Source organism: Triplophysa dalaica, chromosome 6 (assembly GCF_015846415.1).
Source record: "Triplophysa dalaica isolate WHDGS20190420 chromosome 6, ASM1584641v1, whole genome shotgun sequence".
Classification (NCBI taxonomy): Eukaryota; Metazoa; Chordata; class Actinopteri; order Cypriniformes; family Nemacheilidae; genus Triplophysa; species Triplophysa dalaica.
The window spans coordinates 20,563,900-20,588,670 of record NC_079547.1 but is presented as its reverse complement, the minus strand read 5'-3'; the positions used below and the strand labels follow the sequence as shown (position 1 = coordinate 20,588,670).

General features: G+C 37.9%; 1 protein-coding gene across 11 annotated transcripts in view; it reads left to right on the top strand.

Moving 5' to 3' along the window:
- The window catches only part of foxp1b (forkhead box P1b), a 158,560-nt gene that overhangs the window by 48,372 nt on the left and 85,417 nt on the right, over positions 1-24,771 (top strand). For 7 of the 11 annotated variants that reach the window (XM_056751471.1, XM_056751470.1, XM_056751472.1 and 4 more), the window contains 2 exons: positions 588-649; positions 24,087-24,253. In XM_056751471.1, coding sequence (XP_056607449.1) covers positions 24,098-24,253 — 156 coding nt within the window. In that variant the 5' untranslated portion in view covers positions 588-649; positions 24,087-24,097. Of the gene's footprint in view, positions 1-587; positions 650-4,547; positions 4,662-8,344; positions 8,448-12,903; positions 18,236-20,289; positions 24,254-24,771 lie in introns of those variants that run through there. The other 4 variants (XM_056751466.1, XM_056751465.1, XM_056751468.1 and 1 more) reach the window with 4 other exon arrangements.

Here is a 24,771-nt window from a genome sequence, read left to right as displayed (position 1 = left end):
TTTGGTTTTCAATATTAATATTCATTCATTAAAAACATTCAAAGTAAATGTGAGCTAATATAACAACCATACTATCTACATCATCAGATATCACTCTAAATAATCTGTATCGGTGGAGAAATTTAGTATTGGTGCATTTCTTATTTCTAGTGACATTAGAAAAAACATGTTTCAATATTGTAGGTTATAGTGTTAATAGAAGAAGAGTTGTTGTCTTTGGAATTCTGTTTTTTATATCATTTATTCACTCTCATGTTTTTTTTTTATGTGCAACACAAAAGAAGATATTTTGAGAAATGCCTTTTGGTTTTGTGTCCATACAATGTAAGTCAATGGGTCTAATGTTCTCCAAAAATCTTCTTTTGTGTTCTGCAAAAAAAAGAAACTCCATTTTGGTTAACTGTCCATTAAATTGTGACTTTATATTGCATACATATTATACAAAAATGGTTTATTTGCACCATCCAGACACACTTAAATTGTTTGAAACATCGTTTTGTAAAGACAGTTGTAGGTGACTGATGGTTTTTGACAGCTGCTATAATTCTACAGCTTGAACTTTTCCTGTGTGATTGTTGTCCGTGCAGGGCAGGGAGGTTAAACAACGCTGGAACTGAAGACGGCCTCAATAAGCAAGTCCTCGGAGAAGGTAAACAAACGATTAGTTATTAGCTCTGTGTGTGCGTGCATTTGTGTGTTTGTTGACAGACTAAAGAGGACAGGACCGACGCTATTATTTCATATCTGGTTTAATGAATCACATGATTGTTGCAGCTCTTGTGTTTGTATGCTTTTCTCAAGGTTGACAAAAGGAAAGGTCATTTATTTTTGACAAAGTTAAATTACCTAAACAAAATGGCTTATTTGTGTAACTGCACAGCTTTTTCCCCTTTTTTATTTTTGCTGCTGTGTTTGTTGTTTTGGAGCCAGGGCTTGGCTTTTATGACCCGCTGTTGGCTTTCTGAGGTAGTGAACATGTTTGAAACGGACACTATTGTTAATAATTTATAGTAAATGTTATGTCTTTGATACCTGTCAGGATTTTTTGTGTATGGGATTAAAAAAATAAAAGGTTTCTCAAGGAATCACACATTATAGGACGTGGATGTTTTACAGTGTTTTTATTAAAAAAAGTTGCTTGGTCCTTGGAACTTTTTGACTGTTGCAGCTTTGATGAGTGAAGTATAGATAGACTCGATATAATACAAATCTGTTCACTTCTCAAACACCCCTCTTCATGTGTCAGAATGGAACGGCCCCAAGCATATGGCGTAGAGAGTAGAGGAAACCAAGGAAATGAAGTAGGGGTTTTTACAGTGTGAGAGGGTTTGAGTTTGTGTGTCTGGGTTCTGTCACTCACAGTTTGGTGGATAAAGAAGGGACTTCCCATCCTTTCCCATGAGCTCATGCTTTCACACACATACAGCCAAACCGAGACGCTGTCTGTCTGTTTATCTCTGTTTTCTATTTCTCTCACACTACACCTTCTGAAAGAAGGAGCTCTGCGTTTTTTCTGCGTCATCTGTCTCTTGAACTGCTTATTTGGTCATTACAGGCCAAATAACAATTCATTTTTGCATCACCGTTGCTTGTTTTCCAATGAAAAAACAAGATGAACTATTTAGCTGAATTATGTTTAGTAAGATATTAGGATAAACAGGTGTGAGAAATAATTAAGACAACTCCAAGATTTTTTTTTTTTTTCTAAATTTACTATTTGTAGGTGTGTGTAAAATGTTCATTTTTGTTTAATTCTCTGAACTTCTAACAACAGTTTTCCTAAATTCCATATGGAAATATTATTATTTGCATTTATGCAGAAAATTATAACCAGACAGACAGGTCAAAATGCCAAAAAGATGCAATGTTTTGAATACTGCAAACAAGACAAGTTAATATATATTTAATTAACATGATAAAAAATTTTTCCCATGTTTCCTCTCAAAAATAAATATACGAATTAATAAGCTTGTATTTATCACTTGTCTTTGTGTCTTTCACATTTCTTGACTGTTATTCCTGAGGTTTATTTCTGTTAAAATTCAACAGACTGTGGATTGGTCTCTTAATTTTTTCCATGGCTGTATATAAAAGGTGAATTTTTCGTCACAGTGTGTTGAAACGAACAAACAGTTGCATTGGAGTTAATAAGGGAGCTTTGCCAAAATTGGAGTTCTGTCATTTTTATTCACCCTTATGTTGATCTAAACCTGTATGGATACTGTAGCTGTTTTCAATGGGCAAGGGGTCTGAGTGGGCAACCTCAGTTGGTATCTCCTCAGTTGGTATTTTTTGCTTGTTTCAGTGTTTAAAAAAAGTGCAAAAGACTAACACAAGATGGTTGGTGTGAACGAATGAGACCGATTCAGCTTTTGTTAACTTGCACAAAAAAAGCACTTGTATATTTAATTCAGTCCACTTCTGGAGAAAAACACACTTACGCTTCTACGTGGACGCCTGACATTCTGCCATTCCAAACTAACCACACTTCCAAAAGTTTAAGTAAGTCTACAGCCACTTCAGCTCTGAATAAGAGCGCAAAACAGCAGGGGAAAATATGATATTTGCATGCTGTGTGGCGCCTACCGAGGGCTAAATTGGAATGTGTCTAAAGATCATACACTTGATTATTTACTTTATTTGCCTCACGCTCTTATTTTACGGCAACCACACAGACGTAAATTCTGAGTTAACACAGAATGAAGAGTTGTATATTGATGCATGTTAGGGCACAGGGGTGGATTAGGGTCCGTGTAATAGCTCTTCTGAGTACGTTTTATTGCTTACTACAAAAAAAGTAATTCTGTGTATCAGCATCAGGTTGAAAATTGCTTTGTATTAGCATTAGCATTTGGTAAGCCCCTAATTCCCCTGTTTCTACAGCTGAGTGTGTTTCTATGCATTTACAAGTGCTTCCTATTCGAAGGAGTTCGCTTAAATCGCTTTTTTCCGCCAAAGCTATGAACATAATAAACAAGCCAGCGTGGCTAAAGCGCCACACGAGGGAGATTGCGAACGAGAAAGTTAAATGCTTACGCTAGGCACATGGTTGTTTATGCGGTTTACACTCGGGCGTGTGCATGTTATTACAGAGAGGGCTGAGCTTTATTACTCGGCTGTAAGAAAAAGATTTAGTTACGGAGGTACAAAACAAAAGAATGAAACTGATTCATTATTTATTCGGGTGTTGTTATAGCGGGAAACTTACTATATTGCATGGGTGATTACAATATTCATACAACATGCTAGTGTCCAAAACATTATAAAAGTTAACGTTTGTTGGTTCAATTGTCACAATTTTTATAGATGATGTACAAATGTAGGAAAAAGATGTTATCCATTGGGCATGGATTGGGTTGTAAAAAGTATTTTTACGGTTTCAGCTGCAACAACATTTGCAAACTTTATGTGGCCTATACTTAAAGAGATAGTTCACCCAAAAATAAACCTTCTGTAATTGTTTACTCACCCTCTTGTCATTTCAAACCTGTATGGTTTTCTTTCTACTGTAAAACACAAAATAAGAAATTTTGAAAAATATTGGTAACCGAACAGCGCATAGATCCATTTACTTCTATTGTTTGGACACAAAACCAATGCAGGTGAATGGGTGCCGGTTAACAACATTCTTTAAAAAATCTTCTTCGGTGTCCTGCGGAAAAAGGAAAGTCATACAGGTTTGAAATGACAAGAGGCTGAGTAAATGATTCATTTCATGCGAGTCATTTTAACTTCTGGTTGACCTCCGCAAAGAATCAATAAATGTGGAGTAGTTTTAATTGCAATACAATATCAAAACATAACATAATGTGAATTGAAAATAAAATAACTTGTTCTATTACTAGCCACACTGAAATGTGGGCCAGGTGCACGGGTCCGATGAAACGGATTTTATGATTTGATTGAAAAAGAGGTCTTGGTGATGTCAGCAAAAAATCAAAATGTGGAGCTTTAACATTAAGATTTAACATTTTTACAGGCAATAAAGAAAAGTTCACCATGACACCAAGAAGTGAATGGGAACTAATTTTATTACATGACCAAACATGGAGTATCATTTTTAAGACAGGACAGTCTACAAAAAAGGAAAATCCTATCATCATTTACTTTCATGTCACACCTGCATGTTGGTCTTTCTATGAAGCACAAAAGGTACATTTTTACGAGGTGTTTTTGCAGCTCTTTAATTTGTTGGAATTAAATGTGGACTGGCTTAAGAAGACTTGATTTCTGATCAACCAAATAGAGTGGCCAGAATGTTCTGCCTTTTTGTTCTATAGAAAAAAGTTCAAGGTGTTTGGAACAGAATGATGCAAAGTAGATGATGACAGAATTTTCATAATTTGTGTGAAATATCCCTTTAAAAAACATTTACAATTTATTTACTTAAAATTCTCAAAAAAATGTGTTTTAGAAAATAACAATCAGGCGTCCTTCATATTTGCAGTGGTATTCGGTTCTCTCAGAGGAGGAAAACCTTTGATATAGTTGGTCTGTCACTGCGTTGGTGTGAGTGTTCATGACAGACTCGGCAGTCAAGAAGGCAGCAGTCTCTGCTTCTGTCAGTGCAGTTGTCTTCAGAAAGATGAAAGAGAATTCCGTCCACAAAAACGCTCTGAGAAGGAGCTTACACGCTCGTGAGTGTCACATATATCACAAAGGTTAGTTTGTCGTCTTTTCATCGAAAGACATACTTTTATTCATTTATATTTCCTCATTCTTCAATTGGAGATGACCATATTTAAAGTGAATAATAACACTAGAAGCTTTTAAGATGAAACACATGCGTTTGCCTGTTGTGGACCTTAATAAAATGTTTTTTTTTAATTCATTTAAAACAAGGTTTCTTTTTCTTTGTACTGTACTTGCGATGCAAATAGATTGGACAGCTGAACTCATTCAACGCTATGAAAGTGAAATTATTAGCACAATGACAAACATAAGCCGGTTAAGCCTTGCACTGTGGGCCTAGTCTTAGCTTGCCTTTCCTAAAAGTAACCACACAATGGTCAGATGTACTTCATAAATCTTCATAAACTCAAAGCATTCAACAAAATTAAAAGAATATATCCGTGATGACTCATTTAGGTTTGATGTTTATTGTTCTCTGTTTGACATTCACTGAATTCAGGGTCAATACGACTTTGGCAGCCCCTCTGCTGTATTTATTTGAGGACGCAAAATCCCTTTTAGGGATAAAGCACCTGGGCCTGGCTGCTTAATGGAATAGCTTTAACATTAAGTAAATAAACAGCTTGAATTTGAAAGGGTGATGTGTGTGTGAGAGAGAGACAGAGAGAGGGGGGGGGGGTTGTTTGTGCGGTGGGTAGGTGGAGAGGGAGACACAGATACACAAGTTTGTTGTGGCTTTCAAACTTGTATAACGTTTATGGAAGGTAAAATTACATCTGCGCTTTTGTTTTGTGTAGCCTGATTTAAATGTTGGCTTGAAGTCTGGTCTGATTTGCTGCTGGTGCTGGTCAAGAACCGCCCACTTAAAGGGGTACTCCACCCAAAAAAGGAAATTACTGTGTGTGATGAATTACTCACCCTCAAATTGTTCCAAACCTCTATGAATTTCTTTGATTGGTTGAACACAAAGGAAGATATTTGGAAGAATGATAGCAATTGACAGTTGTAGGGCATCATTGACTACAATAGTACGAAAAAATAAAATGTTAGTCAGAACTGTTTGCTTTCCTAAATTCCTCAAAATATCTTCTTCTGTGTTCAAGAAAAATACAATATGTTTCTCTATATTTAAATAATTACATTTTCATTTTTGGGTCGAGTATCTCTTTAACAAGAAGCTGTGTGATTGACAGGTAAAGTGACCTACTGCACTTTATAGAGTAGTTTATCTAAAGTAGTTGATACCATAGAGAAATAAATCAATTTCAAGTAATGGCGTAAACTGTTGTTCCAACTTGGGTGCAATTGCAATGAAAGCAAATTCGACACATTTTGGTGCCAGCTAAAAGTTTGTTATATCTGCGAAGCATGATTTGCTATTAGCTTGTTCCTAGCTGGATAAAAGCATTTACATTAATATTATTGTGCAGATTACATAGCAAAGTCACACTTTTGTATAGGATGGAAGCCTGTTGTTTTCCCACCAAACGCGAATGAAGCGTTAAGCGCAAGTGATTTACATGTTAAGTCGATGCAAAGACGCGATAGGACATTTTCGGCGCGAATGACATGATTCGCGTGAAGAATACGGCGCGAATTGAGCCTTTCGAGCAAGTTTAACAATATGAACTTTGACGAAAATTTTCGCCACGTTAACCAATCAGGAGCTATCTCTAGTAGTGACGTGGTTATGACGTAGCGAGCGGAGGCAGAAATCCGAAACAAAATGGAGGAAAAATCATCGTTGCTGTATGTGGATACCTGGAGCTGTACAAATATCTTACTTTTATAGAAACAGGATTAAAAAAGGTCTTACTTGGAAGCAAGTGAGTGAGGAAGTCGGACAATCTGGTAAATTGTTAAAAACGCTATTTACTAATTTGAGATATATATATATATATATATATTTATATACGGGTCTGGAGCTCCCTGCCAGAAGCCCCTCCCAGACGCATATTTGCGTCTGTTGTGAAGTGAATTTCACGCGCGAATGAAGTGAATTTCATGTGCGAATGAAGCTAGTAAACTCAAAATGTTCAAGCGTCCAACTATGCACGAATAGCGCGTTTTATTCGCGCAAGACGCGTTTGGTGGGAACACTCTATAATGATCAAAGTGCTAAAATACATTTATGTGGAATTCTTTATTGTTGTCTTTAAAGGTCCAGTGTATGAAATTAGCGGAATCTAAGTGTGAGGATGCGAATTGAAGCACTATGGTGACTGACACATTTTGTCATCACGTTTTCACTTCTTTCGCTAAATTATTTATTTACAATATACGTTTGAACAGTTTGTCTGTTTAGGGCTACTGTAGAAACAACATCACGAATTCCATTTAAGGATACCCGCGTTGTATGTAGATGGAAATAGCTCATTCTGATGTAATAAAAACACTTTATATTAAAGGAACATTATACATCTCTGAAGACATATTTATGCATTTTTAATTTCATTTCTGTCAATAGATCCTCCGAAAAATTACACACTGGACCTTTTAAGTGTTAACAGAATTGTCGTTTTCCATACTAGAAATATTTAGTTTGGCGCTTATTTTAGGCGGTTATTTGTAATGTTCTGTGAAAAAATAGTTACATTAATATTAAAGTTGAGACTTTGTTGTAGACCTGGAACTAATCAAATAAATAAACTAGACGGGCACTGTAAAAGCAGAACTATTTACTGTATGTTTTAAACCAGGTTGAAAACTGAGCCCTTGTAGTTGTTATTCATAAACACAGTCCTCCCAAGTTCAAGGGAGAAAAAAGGGTAGAAAAAGAGAAAGCAGCCAAGAGCTTATGTCCAGAACCCAAAACAGGAATGACAAACACCATTAGCTGAAAAATTTCCATCTCATTGCAACTATGTTATTGTTTACTTTAGCATACACGTCCTAATATGGTTTCATCTCTGTTAAAACAGTGGAGAAGGAAGGCCGGGGGCCCAGCCCAGGGTAGCGGCTTTTAAACCGCCACTTAGACAATAAGAAACAAATGTCACATGTCAGCCAAAGGTCTTGCCTCACTGTTACAATATTCAACCCTACCCGCGTCTAGCCGCATGACTGCTAATGATGTTTTGCCATTTTGCACAGAGAAGAAAATTGGACTGTCTCATCTTTTGCCTTAAATCCGTTTCTCTCCTTCTGTCTATAGCCGGTCATATTCCAATCTCTGTTTCTGTTTTAACATTAAAGGCTCCACGTATGCCTTCGTTTTTTGTTAAAATAGAAATTTTGAGACTTTGTAGCCCTTCACCCAAAAATGAAAATTCTGTCATCATTTACTCACCCACAGGTTTTTCCAAACCTTTATAAATGTCTTTGTTCTGCTAAACACTAAGAAAGATATTTGTAAGAATGTTTGTAACAAAACAGATCCCCCATTGACTGCCATAGCATTCATATTCCCTACTATGGGTATCCATCTGGGATGAGAGTTTGGTTATTTACATTCTTACAAATATCTTCCTTTGTTATGATGACAGAATTTTCATTTTTAGGTGAACTAACCCTTTAGCTTTTCTTCAATTTATGTTCTTTAATAGTGCCTCTCTCCTTTTTTCTGCTCTCTCTCGCGCTCTAACTCTCTCTCTCTGCTAATCTTTCACTCTTTTGTTTGTTGTGGTTGCTTGTTCACTGGTTGCCTGTGTTTGTCTTGTTTAGGTATATATCAGTAGGGTTAAGGGTTGGTGTGTTTCAGAGCAGATTAGCGCAGCCACAGGTTGCGTCCCTCCTCTCTCGGCTGCATCCTCATACACAAGACACTTGCGACCGCTAGATGACCAATCAAACGCTTACATTCTCTTCTGTGATTGGTGAGTATCTCACAAAAAATTCATACCGCTTGTGTCTGTGCGCTTTCAAAAATTTGAGCTCATAAGCCTTCGCCCTAAATTTAATGCCAAACGTATTCGACAGACGTTCATTTTAAGAAATAATGCTTTTGACTGTGTTTTCGAATGGCCCTTTAAAGGTTAGAACTACTTTTTAACCTCTTCCTTGTAGATTAAGGATGTGGCCGGCCTCACCTCACTCCTAAAATCCTCATGCTTATGATATTTACTCAGTGTTATCGGCAGCTGTAGATGAATGGCATTCTGGGACATCGAGGAATGTTGAAGGGCAGTCGTCGTAGCTTTAGATCTGAATCAAGGCAGTCGGTTCAGAGCGGGCAACACCTTATCTGAGGGTATATTATCATAACATGGATTAAAATGAGATAAGATAAGTTGGAATTTGATTCTATTTTGGTTTAGTTAAAATGATGTTTTTAATATTTAAAAATAATTTTATCCTAAAAGACTTGATATTAAATATCAATGGGTCACCTTTTATTTAATTATATATGAATCTGGGTAGTTGACAAATATACCATCCATATGTTCTATTGTGTGACATAGCAAATATTTAGAAAACAAACTATTAATAATATATCGATATTATTATGAATAATATTTATAATATAAAATATTATATATTTTTTTATTTACTTGTATATGAATTAGGGTAGTTGACAAATATACCATCCATGTGTCCTATGGTGTGACATAGCAAACATTTAGAAAACAAACTGTTTATAATATATTGTTATTATTATGAATAATATTTATAATATAAAATAGCATAAGATACATTTATCTTCATTGTTAGTTTCTTTTCTAAATTTTTGCTGTCACCCTAAGACACATTTATTTGTCAACTACCCAAGTATATACTTTCTTATTAGTTTTTCTCATTCAACTAATTACTGTAATGCAGTCTTTTTTAATAAGGAGATGGGCCTTATTAAAACAAAAAATAATACTATAATATTTTTTTTTTATTCGAAACCACACAAGCTAAAGGCAGCATAACAAATAGTACTACATGTAATTGAAAGCTTGTATTATTTACCCCAGTAGATCATTTGATAGGTGAGTAAGTAAACAGCTATTGACTGATGTGTATTCACTAGTGTTCATGTTATGATGAGTGCTGTTCGGTACTTTCAGAAATATAGAATTCAGAATGAATTGCTTAAGGTTTTGTTGTGTGAGTAATACCTTATTGAATAGGGTTACATGAGGGGCCACTGGTCCTTTATTTTCAAACGCTGTCTGGCTCAATCCTGCCTAATACGTGCAAGACGGATATACTATTGTCACCTCTCCGAATGGAGGCGGATAGCACATAAGTAATCCGTATTGATTTTAACATTACAATGTTGTAAGTGATAACTACGTTAACAGGAGCTATAAAACCAAAGCTCTAATTAGGCCGTATTTCATACCAACCATTAGGTAGGCTTTTTAATTCAACGATGATACCAAAGTGATCAATTTTCCCTGAGGTTTTGTGTTTTAGAAATATCCGCGTCACAAAAAAGCCTCATTGTCTTTCAGGGAACGGCATTGTTTTTAACCTCCTCTTAATGAACTTTGTGTGACTGTGTTTGCCGACTCCAAGGTCGAATTCGCGGAACGACTGGACGTTTTTCTTGTAAACATGTTTACATGCAGACGTGTGTAAATACAGTAAATGTGCACAGAGAGGCCATACCGGTTTACTTTGTGCTTTTTGTTTGTTTTTGTTTTGTTTTAGCACCTCGAGAGTGTTTGCGCGAGCGTCAGTATGGCCACACGCACCTGCAAACAAGTATAGTTTCAGAACCTCATAACAGTGTGTGCTCACAATAACCGTCTGTTTTTGATCACAGCCCGCAAGTATAAAGAAAAGAAAGAAATGTAAAGAGGCAATGAAAGCAACAAAAAAAGAACAGAAGAATGTTTAAGAGTCAGTGGTATTAAATATGAATTAATGGAATGGAGAGTAGACGCAGCTGTGGTGGAGGGAAAAAATGAAAACGATTTATGTTGCCAGCTAGTAGGCACGTAGGTACATTTGGACTTAGTATCCTTTAATTAGAAGTGAGATATTAGCATTTCATAGGGATTTACACAGGCAAGACGCGGCAACAGACAGGAGCGCTTTCATTTCGCTCTGTTCTGAATGTAATGAGTAGTGTCATTAGTTGATGGAGAGGATTCTGCCCCGGCTCTACCTTGAAAGGCACGTCATTTACATACTTCTTAGGAATATGGGCTATAATGGATCCCTGAATGAATAAAATAAAATAGCACTTCTTTAAAATTTGAAGAGTCTGTTGCCGGTAATGCACGCGGGCCTGATTCATTCGTTGGCGTAGCATGAAGTCAATCGAGACTTGGGAAGAGGGGGGTGAGGAGAGATTGACTTATGTTTTAGAGTTAGGACCTCAGATTTTTCTCTGGAAACAGAATAGTGCGTCATAAATTCAGAATGAGATCAATAATGTGGCGACATGAAAGTGTTGTGGATGTGCGAAAGAGGAATGTATGACACATTCTGCCATTTGCTTATGGGTGTTTGTGCGTTTGTGTGTGTGTTTTTTTGCCAAGGGATGGTTTGTGTTTTATAGTGTAATTTCTGGTGCACTTGCTTTTCTGACATGGAAAGAGTTTACACAAAAACTATCATTCTGAGATCTTGTTCTCACCATGTGCTGAATGGAAAACAACTTGCGTCAAAAACATAAAGCAAAAAGTTGTTTTTTAAGAGTGCCCTAACTGCTCTTAAAATGAAAGTTAGTCAGGCCTGGGGCTGTCAAGAGCCAAAAAAACAAAAACAAGCATTGTGAAAGTTTCTTAAGGAGCAGTTCAATTGACTCGTGTGCTTTATTCTGAATCTTCTAAAGATACAAAGTAGCTTTGTGTGACACTCCAAACTCTAAAATTTAAGTTGTTATTCACTGATGAACTTCTCGCAGGTTGTTCCGATGTTCATGGATCTTCGAGATAAGACCAAAGAGAACCGGACAGACGTGGCCCACATTTCAGGTTTTCCTCACGCTAAGCCGCCGTATGTCTTCCGAATGTCTTTATTTATGATCATTCTTGCGGAAACTTGAGGCGCTTTTCTTCTCCTTCAATTTTAGGTTCACATGACTTCACATGTCAACTTTCCCCTCATCTTTCTCACTTTCTCTTTTTCTGTTTCACACACTCACATTTCCACCAACCGTATCACTTGTGATGTATTTTATTGATGAGCTATAAAGCGGCCAGTCTAGGTAGTGGTGCCTTTGATCATGGCAACTTTATATAATGAAACCCAAGGGTGTGACGTCCGCCAGGTAACCCCCTACACACGCATACCACAGAGAACGGCCCGTTCCCCAGTCACGTCAAGGGCTTACGATTGGTAAAACGCTGCGTAGACGAGGCAACCCATTTTTTTCTCTTCCCCACCCCTTCGAAGACACATATTTGTTTTGGCTGTTTTCATTCCGACTTGTACACGAGCAACGATTACCGCATTTCATTAAGGAAAATTGGGTATTTGTTTTCAACTTTAACCAATCACTTTGATATGCTAATTACGGCGTAATTTAATTTGAGTCCCATAATGATGATGCCGTTATTATGGACATAAATGATGCAGTTAAGCAGAGAGTAATCTCATTTGCATACTGTACATGCCAGTAAATTAAGGCCTTTCCTGCTTGGCTTCAACTTTAATTTTCCACTTCTTTTCACACATCCTTTCTCCCAGCCTGTCTAATAACAGGCCCACGATGTTTGATGTGGAGAGCCGGCGAGTCTAGTCACAATATGTAATACATAAAGGAGCTTGTTAGCACACTCAGAGCACCTTTAAGATTCAAGCTTTAATAAGAAGAGGTAACTCTCTCCCTTTTTACTCGCGCTCACAACCTGCGCTTTTCATTTATATTCGGTTCTTCTTTGTTAACGAACATAAGGCGTAAAAATGAAAACACCATATTGGTTAGTTGTTCTGCGGCGAGTGAAGTTATTTTAACCGTGTTGATTGATTTAAAGGACGTTTTGTGTGATTGTGTATTATTCTTGGTTACGGGATGAGCAGGGTGCACATGTTTATAATTTTTTTTAATGCCGTCCAATGGCGTATTTACGCACTTGCTGCAATTCTTAAATAGTTAACATTCTAGTTTTTGTTTCTGATGTGGTATGTGAACGTTTTTAGTTGAGTTTATTTCATTCTTGTTTGAAAGAAACAAAAAATTGGAACACACAAAACATCCCGATCGCCAAAAACAAAACGTTGTGACACACAAAACATCTCAGTCACAAAGACAAAACATTGTAAAACACAAAACATCTCAATCTCAAAACACATTTTTGTTGTTTTTATTTTATTCTTGTTAACAAAACAGTTTCGTTCACCAAGAAAGATTTGATTATTTGTTTTTATTGTATTCCTGATGAGAAAACAAAACAGTTTTGATCATAAAAACATGTTTTATGAATGTTTTTTTTATTTTGTTAAAATTTTTCTCGTTTGAAATAAACCAAACCACTTTGATCACAAAAACATTTAAAATGCACTTCCTTTTATTATAATATAAGCGAGATTGCATAAAACTCTCTATCTCTTTCTCTCTCTCTCTCTCTCTCTCTCTCTCTCTCTCTCTCTCTCTCTTTGGGCGGAGGAGATATTTTATGGACTTAATGCTGACAATACAATTGCCCTTCAGCGCGAATGCTTTTCCATTTTGTACCATAAAGAATATTATTTTCCTGCCAGCCAATTTTCTCCGTTAGTCCCTAATTGGCTCCATAAATCTGGTGGCGTGGAGGGTGAGGAATGTTTCGGTGTCGCAGAGTGTAATCCTCACCCTTATTTACCAATTCATTAAGATTCATTGATGCACGATCGGGTGAGAGGAAATGACAGCATAAATCAGGGTTCCAACATAATGACCCTAATCAGCTGGGAATTGCAGAAAATGGCATGATGAACTATGTCCTTGCGTTAGTGCCCACTGTACGTTGTCATTGCGCTTGCTTTATGGGTGGGATGCATCTCTTTGACACAGACTGTATTTAACACAAAAAAAGAGTTGTTAAAAAGCCGCTTCCATTAATGCGCTCTACGGTTTCACGCAAGGTCTTTTGCTGTTTAGCCCCAGCATGCCCTTTACCTTTGGTTTAACTGCTTAATGGGAGACGGGGGACTCGACCCTTTCTTTTTAACCCATTTCGCGTATTAAAACATCTCTCTGTGTGTCTCAACGGGTTCTTGTTGTCTGGAGCTTTTAGCGTAATGACACGCCTACATGGCGCTATCGAAGGTTTATGATACTGGTACGGCAGAAGGGCCGCCATATGTCTGCTCATTTCGTCACAAACATTTTGAAGTAAACAAAAAGATAGGTATTTCATTTTAGGAAATAACTCTACAATTTGGCAACAGAACCTCACAGCTGTGCAATATTTCTCTCTCGATATTGGCTATGCACGCAGGACAGAAACGATACAGAGCGATGTTGTGGTTGATATCTGTGGTAAAGAATCTTGGTTGTATAATACCGGGGGTCATGTGATCTCTTAAATGTTGCACACTAGTCAAACGGGGTTCCCCTAAGGGTTTTGCATTTGTTCACAAGACGCAAGCTGTGACACCAAAGGGACTTGAAATTAGGCTCTGTGCATGCACGGTCCCAAACCTGCTGAGATCTTCAGCATGGTAATGCCTGATAAACAAGACACTTGCTACTCGAACTAAACCGACATTCGCACGCTAGTTAGAACCAGTGATAAAAATGTGACGCCATTTGTGGTCATTTTTTGTGATTTAGTGATGATAAATCCCTAGAAATCATGCAGCATTGTGGGTGACTGAGTAGTTTGTCTAAGCAGTTTTGTGCATGGTGACTGAATATGCAGTAAGAATGCAAATTTTTGCTTCCAGTCAACAATGCAATTGTGTATTATGTACACATATAGAATAGAGAGTAGGAAGAAAGAGGAACTTTTAATTGTCAGTGGTCATGTTAACAAACACATTTTTACATTGATATAAATATGCACTGAAGGTACTTGTGGTTGCTGTAAGAGCTTTTGGTAATATTGCTCTCTGAGTAGAGCCTAAAGTCTTTGTTTACTTAAAAAAATCAATTATTTATTATCCCTCATCTCATTCAAAACCTGTACATGACTCTTAATTCTTTGGAACACGGAAGAAGATATTTTGAGAAATGTCACTATGGTTTTGTGTCCACACTGTGGAAGTCAACGGGGGCCAATGTTGTTTGGTTACATGTTCTTTAAAATATCTTTTGTGTTCTACAGAGGAAAGTCATAAGGTGAAATGACTAGAGGGTTTAACATTAAAATAATTCATTTGTTGGCGAAATACCCTTTTAAAACAAATAGCTGGTTGCTTTCCTTTTCCCTTGTGTTTATGCTGTATATGAAAATTACTGAATAAATAACACAATAGTTAACACAAATAGTATAGAACTTGCAATAATTCTTGTGATTTCAACTGCAAAGGCATGCGTTGGCCAATAACATTATGCATTTGGCAACCACTTTTATCCAAAGCAGCTTCCAACCTATTCAGGCTTTTATTTAGACATTTTATCTCTGGACATCAAATCGATGACCTTGATGTTGCCACTGCAATACCCTCCCAGTTACGCTACGGGAAAGCATTTATTTTAGGTTCTTTAACAATAAGCTACCAATCAATATTAGGACACCTGTCCATGCCGACCAAAGGTTCTTAAAGAAATATAGTTCTGTGTTTCTGTAGCTCAATTGGTAGCAGCGCAGAGGTCATGGGTTTGATTCTTCAGAGAGCACACACACTACTAATATGTTTAGCTTGAATGCACGAAGTTGTTTTGGATTAAAGCATCTTCCAAATGTATGTAAAAACTTTGGAAAGATGTCTGGATAGTGATTGGTGGAGAATCGGTCATTAACCTAAAACAAACGTTTTTCTATTTGTTTAAATAGTCGGATGACAAGCACGAGTAGAAATATCCCATGCAGTCTTTTAATTAATACGAGGTCATAAAAACAGCGTTCATAATAATTATACAAGAATTAGGAAAGTGTCATTTAAATAGTTTCATTGAGGTATAGCATGTCGCTCCGCAGGAAACCGTTCGCACTGCTTGATGTGTCATATCGACCACCCGCATATTTACAGTAATTGTCTCGCCGAGCACTTTCTCAAAATGATGTTGCAAATCAGGTGTTGGGTATCCGAGATTCTTCTGCTTTAGTTATGTTGTTGATTTTTCCATTAATGCCAATTGACTCTATGGCAGTGCAACTGGGTAATTTACCCCCAAGACAATGTTTCTAATAATACAAGCCCTCTCATGGTTTAGACTGGAAATATTAATTAGACAAAGTTCGCCGGGGCTAAACTCCCCGTCCCACAAACACACGGTTGACACATTTCCTCAACGCAAGCGTCCACATCTCTCTGCCCATGGGAGAGCTCCTTGCACGAGTTTCTAGTAACAATGATTAAAAATATATGACACACTTTTAAATAATATTAAAACAATATGCACTTTGGCCAGTCCCAGTGGATGCAGGAGATTGAATGCCTTGTTTTCTTAGCGGAGTGCGTGCGGGTGTTTGACAGCTCTAATTTGTCCGTTGTGCTGTGGGGCTTTTTGAGTGAAAGCCGACTTCCCCGCGGCTCGACGCCTCGCGTGAACACGGCGAGACCCCGCTCGCTGTTACTGACTCCTCGCTAGCGCGCTAATCATCACGAGCTGTCCGCGAACAAATCCTTCAATGTCGCTTGAAGGAGAGTCGCTCAGGAATTTGCCGTAAACCACTTCTGACTGTAGCTCCATATCCCAAAATGGGCCTTTCTATCCTGGTGCATTAAAACTCATTAGACTTTTTCTTATTTACGTGGGTCTCTGTTGGCTGTTATGCTAAAAATACCATGGCCTGCCTTACTTTTGTGCGTTCTGTCATTGTTTCGGCTCAACGTGGCCTTTAGCGGCAAGCAGACTATCCGGAGAAGACAAATCGTTTGTGTACCTTTTTGAATTAAACATCTTTTTAGCCTCTCCGCTGGAGTTCTCTTCCTTTTAAAAGCATTAACTGTTCATTCATTCTACTCAGTAGTGTGAAAATGGGTACATTTTTATGTGCGACGATGGTCTGGTGAAATGTTTTAGTCTGGATTTTACACATTAAAGTGTTTATCTTCCACTTAATTTGTGATTAATATGTGTTTAGCAATCTGTATCTATTGTTTTTGCTCTCTTTATAGTGAGGGTCAAGCGATTTGGAAAGTTAAATGAAACAAGAGCGTGCGGAAGACACGAAGTTGAAAAGGAAAGTGCGCAAGAGAGTTTCTTAAAAAGTTGAGGCTTTACAACACTCATTTTTTTCATCATCGATTCACCCTGGCATGGCTCTAATGACACAATTATGGCTGTGAAACATTGTCTTCTTTGCTACTTTTAAGGATTTTTGGTAAATTTCAGAGCTTGTCAGCCAGTGGTCCCCATCCACTTGTATGAAATGCATGGCAAAGCTTAGTTTGGACATTCTGTTAAATCATACAGGCTTCAAATCATATAAAAGTATGTTTATTTTGAGGTGAATTTAGGGGACCTTTGAGTGAGATTTGAGTGTGCGGTGAATGAAGTTTACTTAAAGTAAAATGAAACTTGAGATGGTGTTACAAAATTGTTGAAGTTAAACAAACTTTCGCAGTGTCTGTCTGTCTGTGTAAAATATTACGGAGGGTCATTGGCAGATCACGGGATCTGCATCTCCAGAGCGTTGCTGAAACTTTCACAGACTTCAATTTTACATTAACAAAGATCTCCTGTACCAGAGTACACCATTTAGGATTTTACCATGTTTTACATATGTTACCATATCTTACGTTTAAATTCTCCTAGTTGATTGTTGCGAAAATGCTTTTCTTAAAGAAACAGTTCACCCAAAAATGAAAATGATGTCTTCATTTGATAGATCCAAATCAGTATAATTCTTATTCTGATGAAAACAGAGAAAGATATTTGGAAGAATGTTTTTAACCAAACAGTTCTGACCACCATTGACTACCATAGTAGGAAAAATTGCTTTGTAACTCTTTGTTCAGAAGATATTTCGAAGTATATGGGAAAGCAAACCGTTTTGGGGCACTTTTGACTACCGTTGTACTTTTTGTACAGATTTGGAACTACTGGAAGTTGATTAAATCATGACAGAACTTTTATATTTGAGTGAACTGTCTCTTTAAATAGTACTCAGAGTTCTTTAATCAGCGTTTTTAGTACTAATTATTAAATTAAGTAGCTTTTAAATAACAAAATATTCAAAGCAGTGTACAGCACACTCATACAGGGACGGCCACTCCGACATAACCTGTGGTTAAATGCTTCTCTTACTTCCTCATTCATTACCTTTATGATATGTTTACCTAACAGTCAGTCTATACGCTTTATGTGATTGTTGATACACAAGAACCCACAGCTGTAATTGATATTTCCAAACATTGGTTACTGAGTAATTGACTGCGCTAATGTTTAACGTGTTTTACAAGTTTTTCACAGCGTTTTCCTCAAGGTAATAAGGATGATGCAGCATGTCCTGTTTGTTCCTCAGGCCAAGCCGGACTTAGAGGAGGGACGTCAGACCCCTCCCCGTCTCGTTCACTTTCACGCCGGCCACTGGCAGCTGTTGCCCACCCATCTGAATGCTTCTTTAAATGTCAGAAGAACGGCTGTTTGTTTGTCTTGGATTTCTCCCCCGGCTGTTTATTCAAGAAGGTCCGCATTTGCATCGACCTCGCTGTCCATTTATGCTCGCCCGCTCTCTTCCGTTCTTTTAGTCACTGAAGAGTGTTTACATTACGGCTTGCCCTCTGCGTAACCTATGGGATCTGTTGATCATTCCACCTGGTTAATGTTAAATTGGTCTTTGTGAGGCGATGTGTTTGTTCATAAACAGAAAGAAAAGGCCCTGCTCCCCCCTTGTTTACCGTAGTCATGGCAGCAATCAGTTATTAAACAAATAGCGAGCTTTGTTTGTAGGAGACGGTGGACCGGGCATCCGCCCTACAAGGTGTGGAAGCAAACTCAAGAAAAAACTAAGGAAAACAGAAAACCTGTCTGTGCAAACGCAGGTACGGCCAGGGAACGCGGCGGGGCTGGGATGGTGTTTTTTCTTTTCAAAATGTTGCCACAGTGCTGTTGAGATATGTGTTTGTCCTGGTGTGGGCCTGTGAGATTACAGGGGTTGTTTGGTTTCATCACCGCTGTCATTTCGTCTGTGAGAGGGCAACATACAATTCTTATAACCTTGACACAGCACTACCCCAGATACAGCCGGCGCGTGCGAACGACGCAAAGTTACATCCTGAGAATGAAGGGTCAAACTAGATATAAAAATGGTGCCTGATGTGTGGCTTAGACGTGGGATAAACACACTCTTGAAGAGACATCCATCATGCTTGGTGACTTTGATTTCCGGTTTTATAGTTATCATGTGAGGCATTATTTTTGCTTTTTCTGGTTTAAAAATATGTTGAGTGTATTAAATTTAGCGGCATCTAGCGGTGAGGTTGCGAATTGCCGAGATGTCATGATGTTTTCGCTTCTTTTCCGATGGAGATAGCGTACAAAACATGCTCTGTACGGCAGTTTGTCCGTTTAGGACTACTGTAGAAACAACATGGTGAATTCCATGCAAGGGGAACTGTGGTGAATGTTTTATAGTAATCGCTCATTCTAGGGTTATAAAACATAACGCTTCATTATGTAAGGGCATAATACACCTCTGAAGACATAGTATGTATGTTATATTGCATTTCTGTCAATAGACAGAATCTTTAAAGGGGTACTGCAACAATGTGTCATGCATTCTGACTTCTTTATAATGTTAAACGTGCTGTCTTCTCATGCTTAACATGGTCAACTTGTCAAAAAACGAGTTGGGCATATAACCTAGTATTTTGGTGCTCGATACACTCCCCCAGCGATTGTATGGGTTTTGGAAAGTTTTTCAAACATATAAAACTGTTTCATGACAATATTTCTTAGTCCCTTATTGGACAATTCTTCCGGAAAAGTATGTGACAGGAGAAGGAGTATGCGCAGACGTCACTTTCACGTGTGTGCAGGAGAGAATGAAATAGCATATGTTCGCAAAGTTCAGGTGTTTGTTTGTTCACAGCATTTGGGTGATGAATGTTATATAAACGGTGGATATAACGCTGATTTGGAGATCGTTTGAAACTGATATATGGAGCCGTCCCAGCGCTTGAAGATGGCGGACATGAACCGCGTGAAATTGATGTATGTGTTTTGTTGGCAATTTGCTTTAGTTCAGCCTACCCCTCCCCCCTGCACGCGCCCTATGATTTCAGAAGTAGTCGTACAGCTGTATCTATCTTTTATAAATGTGATCATACTCTTTGAAGATACAAAGTATGCAGTTTGGAAGAAACCGCTTGTGTGTTAGGGCCGCTTTAAATAACTATAAAACATGACATAAAAATAAAAAAACATAAATTTAGATTAGCACTGACCTGCTTAAGAAAGTAGTTTTTTGCAAACTGCAAATGGTGAATAGCCCATGTGATGATAATAAATTAAAGTTATAACATTATTAATATCACAGTTACTGTTAATATTGCAACACTGTAAGTGTTGATGTGCATTTTAACATTTCCGATTCCAGCCTTGCGGAATTAAATAATAAAAAAGTAAAAAAAAATATTATACATAATAACTATATTTAGTATAAATAATAAATTATATTTCAAGTAATATTATCTAATAATGAAAAGAGTAATATTAAAATAATAAAAACTGTAAAAATAACTATTTTGATTATAAATAATAATAAATATATTAAAAGTATTCATTTTTTTTACAAAAAAGAAAAGTAAAAATGTGTAAATTCAGCCAATAGCTAATGGGCGTCTTGAGGATTTTTTTTACAATATGCATAAGACGGTCTGCAAACGTGGGGGAAGCCCATGACTTCCATCTTAGACTGTGACCCGAAAAGCAAGGAAACGGCAAAAAAACGGTAAAGAGGTTGTTTGTTTTGAAGCACCATAGCCAAAATACAGCTGTCCCGTAATTCGTCTGGAATCCTTGGGGAACGGCAGTGAAGAATAAGATGGTCTCACACCTATTCTGTCATACAGACCAGACCGTTGTGTTGTCTAGACAAGCAACAAGGTTAAACCTAAACAAAAGTGATCATGGGGTTTTGTCCTTATTGTCGCTGCTTATCTTGAATGTTGTTCCTTTGTTAAGCGCTTGTATAAACAAGGGTGGTGTGAGAACACCGACTTGTAAGTGCAGGTGGGCTTTCATAACTTACCGGAATGACAGCATCTTTTTGCGATGATGGAGTCTACTTTCCGGACTGGTGAACACCACACACAAACACACACATATGCACGCACTCTGTAAACACTGCTGCACATGTTTTTGGAGTCAAATGCTGGGAAATAATAAATAAGGGGAACGCTCTTGATTTTCTTTATTTGCTCATGCTTTTATGTAGCCCAGGTGTGGTGTACACGTGATTCAGTGTGTGTTTGTATGTGTGTGTTTCTTGTGCAATTTCAGATGAACCGAATGAAACATCAACAAACAAAAATTCTGACCTTGTTGTATTATCTTTTGTTTGTTCGAAACACTTGTTGTGTTTAGCAAGCAGACGGTTTTGCTTGGAAAAGGTGCAGAAATCTGATGATGGAGGTTTGTTTGATAGTCGCCTGATGGCGGTGGCTTTAATCTCTGCGGGAATTTCCATTATTTTGACGTTTTGCCTTTAAGACTTTGTTTTCTTTTTAGTTAAAGCCTCAGTAAACACTGTAAATAAACTAATCTGTTTCTCATCAAGTTTTTCTGGGTTGCTGCGTGTGTCTGCCTGTCAGTTATTCATGTTTATATTGCGACCAAAAGCGCAGAATGTTCTTTGTGCAAAATGGTGGAAAAGAACAATAAGGCACAGAATTGCGCATTTGTTACCGAAGGCGGAAGAAATTCAAAGCCGGAGTCACTACACGAAAACAATAGCTTAAATCATAACGCCATTGAGATTATTAATGCCCGTCCACCAGGTTATTTTTCCTCAATCTATTTGATATTTGTGATGGATAACAGGCATTTTCTATCAACCTTTTTTTAGGGCGTGATATTGCCGCTTTTGAATTATTACAAGCTGATATTTAATGAGAAAGTAGATTTATGGGTTTCATTTGTTTGTCAATTCCGAAATTAATTGGGTGTTAATTCTGGCCGGCCCTCTTGCATGCGGGCGCGCGTGCGTTACTCTGCATTCGTCGCAGCTTCACGTCTTTATTGTGGGTCACTAGTTTTGCATACATTAAAATAGCCCCCCGGCGCATTCTCCTGATTACATTTAGAGATGCCACGCATTCGCAAATTTACGCCCTTCCTTTATAATTATGAAAATTTAGTATGGAATGACAGTGCATGCATAATAGCTATTATCACCCTCTTTTATGGAGCACAATGACAAAAGGAGAGGGAACAAATGCGACACTAAACGCATAAACAAAGAGGGAAAAAACCTTGCTAAACAGCTTGTTTGTTGGAGTACCAGGTACTCGGTCCGTTAGCCTTTAGTTGACAGAATGATTGTGAGCCGTGTGTACAGTTCAGCTTGTTTTTGCCAGGAGGAGGAATAAAGATAATAGATGCGATGGAGGGGTGGAACTTGACAGAGAAAATAGAGAGTAACTGAGTCAGAGCTGTGGCCTAGCTTTTTTGGTAGTTGCAGTGATCGTACGGGAAAATGTTTTAAGGGATAGTTCACCCAAAAATTTAAACTGTGTCATCACTCACTCTCACGTCATTCCAAACCTTTATGACTTTTTTCCTTCTGCATATCACAAAAGAGAAGTTAGAACAGTTGAAGGGGATGGGTACCGCCAGTGTTCGGTTAGAAACATTCTTCAAAATATCTTCTTTTGTGTTCAGCAGAAGAAAGAAAGTCATAAAGGTTTGAAATGACGAGAGGGTGAGAAATGATTTTCATTTTTGGGTTTACCATCACTTTAATTTTGGTTTGCTCCTTATTGTCTGGACTATGGATTATTGATTGTTGATAATGTGGCAAGCCAGCACCCCAAAACCCCTATCAAAAAAGTTGTATAAGTGGACTAATTGACAATTTTTGAAAATTCTGTATTTATTTATTTATTATTGTGTTGATTAGGGCTGTCACTATATTGGTTATTCATGGAAACAATGTTACGATTGGTTATGATAAGTATAATTTAAAAAAAATTATAAAAAAAATTTACCAGTGAAATTGTATTTTACTTTTGTATATTACTGTATGTAAAAAAAGAAAATTGCCAATAGATCGCACTCAAAATGAGTATAAGGAGACTTAGAAAATCAATTAGAAAATCAAGTAGTAGTATTAACACAATATCCATAATCACGGTTATTAATATCACAGTTATTGTCATTGTCGGTATATTGTGGCACCCCTAATGTTGTTGTAGATGTAGTCATTCCACTTTTCTTTGTTTAGTGCATGAGCTCCATTTGAAACAGACAATGGAAGAGCTGCAGCCCTTCATCGGTCCAGATGGGTCAATGCCCAATGTGTTTGTCTCCCTCTCTCCCCCAAACCTGGATGAACAATTACCAAGCGCCTTATTACTGTCTGAGAGGGGTAGCAGTATAAATCTGAATTCTTTTCAATTTTCACCTGCCCGTGTGATTAGAACCCACTGCTTTAAGGGCATTCATTCTGCTCATATCAATAATTAATAAGCCAAGTTAATTTACTTCTGCCCGACTTGGTCAGCTTCATTAAGATGGTCTGAAACGGGGCTCAGAGGCACTCCACACCAACAAGAGCTGATGTGAATGCAAATATATAATTCTAAGTGAGCGTCTACTGTATTTCAAGATCTTGCCGCCTTTAGGGAGAAAGGTCGATTTTTGTGAGGACTGCAGAATTGTCTGGTTTGGAAGAACGAGAACTTATTTTATGTGCCCACATTAAAGTATAATGTATTATTGGAAGTACATCTGAATATTTTGGGGTTTGTTTGTTTGCGTGCAGGCCCAAGACCGCGGTGTCAATCGAACACCCGGGACGTGAACTTTTGTAGTGGAGTTTTGATTTGGGAGATCTGTCATCCGTCCAGCTCCCCTGCCCTGGTTTCCATTAAAAAGCCATCGGGCTGTGGCTCTTCTGGGAGCGATGCGAGTAAATATATCCATTTCATTCGAACGAGTTTTGTTTGTGAGCGACCGTGTTTTCTCGGGCCTCTTCTCTGCTGAGACGTGACTGAGGTTGGATTTCTCTCCCATGTGAGCTGTTGCTTCATTTTCAGACACAAGGAAGACAAACAAATGATGGTTAGCTTCTCAGCCCACACCTTTTTTTTTTACTCGGATGCGTGCTGAGTGCCTGTACTGAAAGAAAGAGAAAAACAGGTGTTGTTAAAAGAAAAGTTTGTCACATGTACTTTACAGGGGTCAGATAGGAAACAAAGAAGAGGACAGCACAGATGGGAAAAGTGAAATTGAGCGGGAAGAGGAGGATTTGACGTTTGCTTGAAAGAGTTTTACAGAGATTTTTGTTTAACACCCTTGTTTGTCTTTGCTGCAGGTTTTTAAGTCATGATGCAAGAGTCTGGGACAGAGGTGGCAAGCAATGGAACGGCCAATCAGAACGGCATCCCAGCTAGTTTGGAGGGACACCGTGAAGTTCGATCCAAAAGTGCCACACCTTCTGAAATCACAGCATCTGACATTTTGAACTTTCATCAACAGCAGGTGATTCTTTCTTTCTTTCTTTCTTTCTTTTTCTTTCTTTCTCTTTCTTTCACTTTCTTTCTTTCTTTCTTTCTTTCTTTCGTTCTCTCTCTCTCTATCTCTTTCTTTCTTCACCTGTCCTTTATCAACGCATGTCAACAGCATCCTCTCTCCCCTCTTAAAGTGCTTGTTAATATTTAATCGTCACACCCCCTCCACCCAGAGTACATAAACACATTATTATGATTATTTATGTATATTGAGAGCAGTCTGAATTTTTAAACGCACTAAGTGCTCTTTCTCTGATTGTGCTTTTGGTTGCATGCGTGTTTATCCCGGCATCTCTGCGCGTGCATGTAAGTGAAATATTTATTAAGCGTGTTGTTTCAGGGAAAATACATAGGTGTTACGGAATGTACGGACAGTTGTGTACGTGTGCCGCCCATCCAGATGCCACAGATTTCACCTGTCGCATTGTAAACACGCAGTAGGGAATTTCTGGAGAATGTGTTGTAGCCGTTTCATAGAACCCCCCCCAA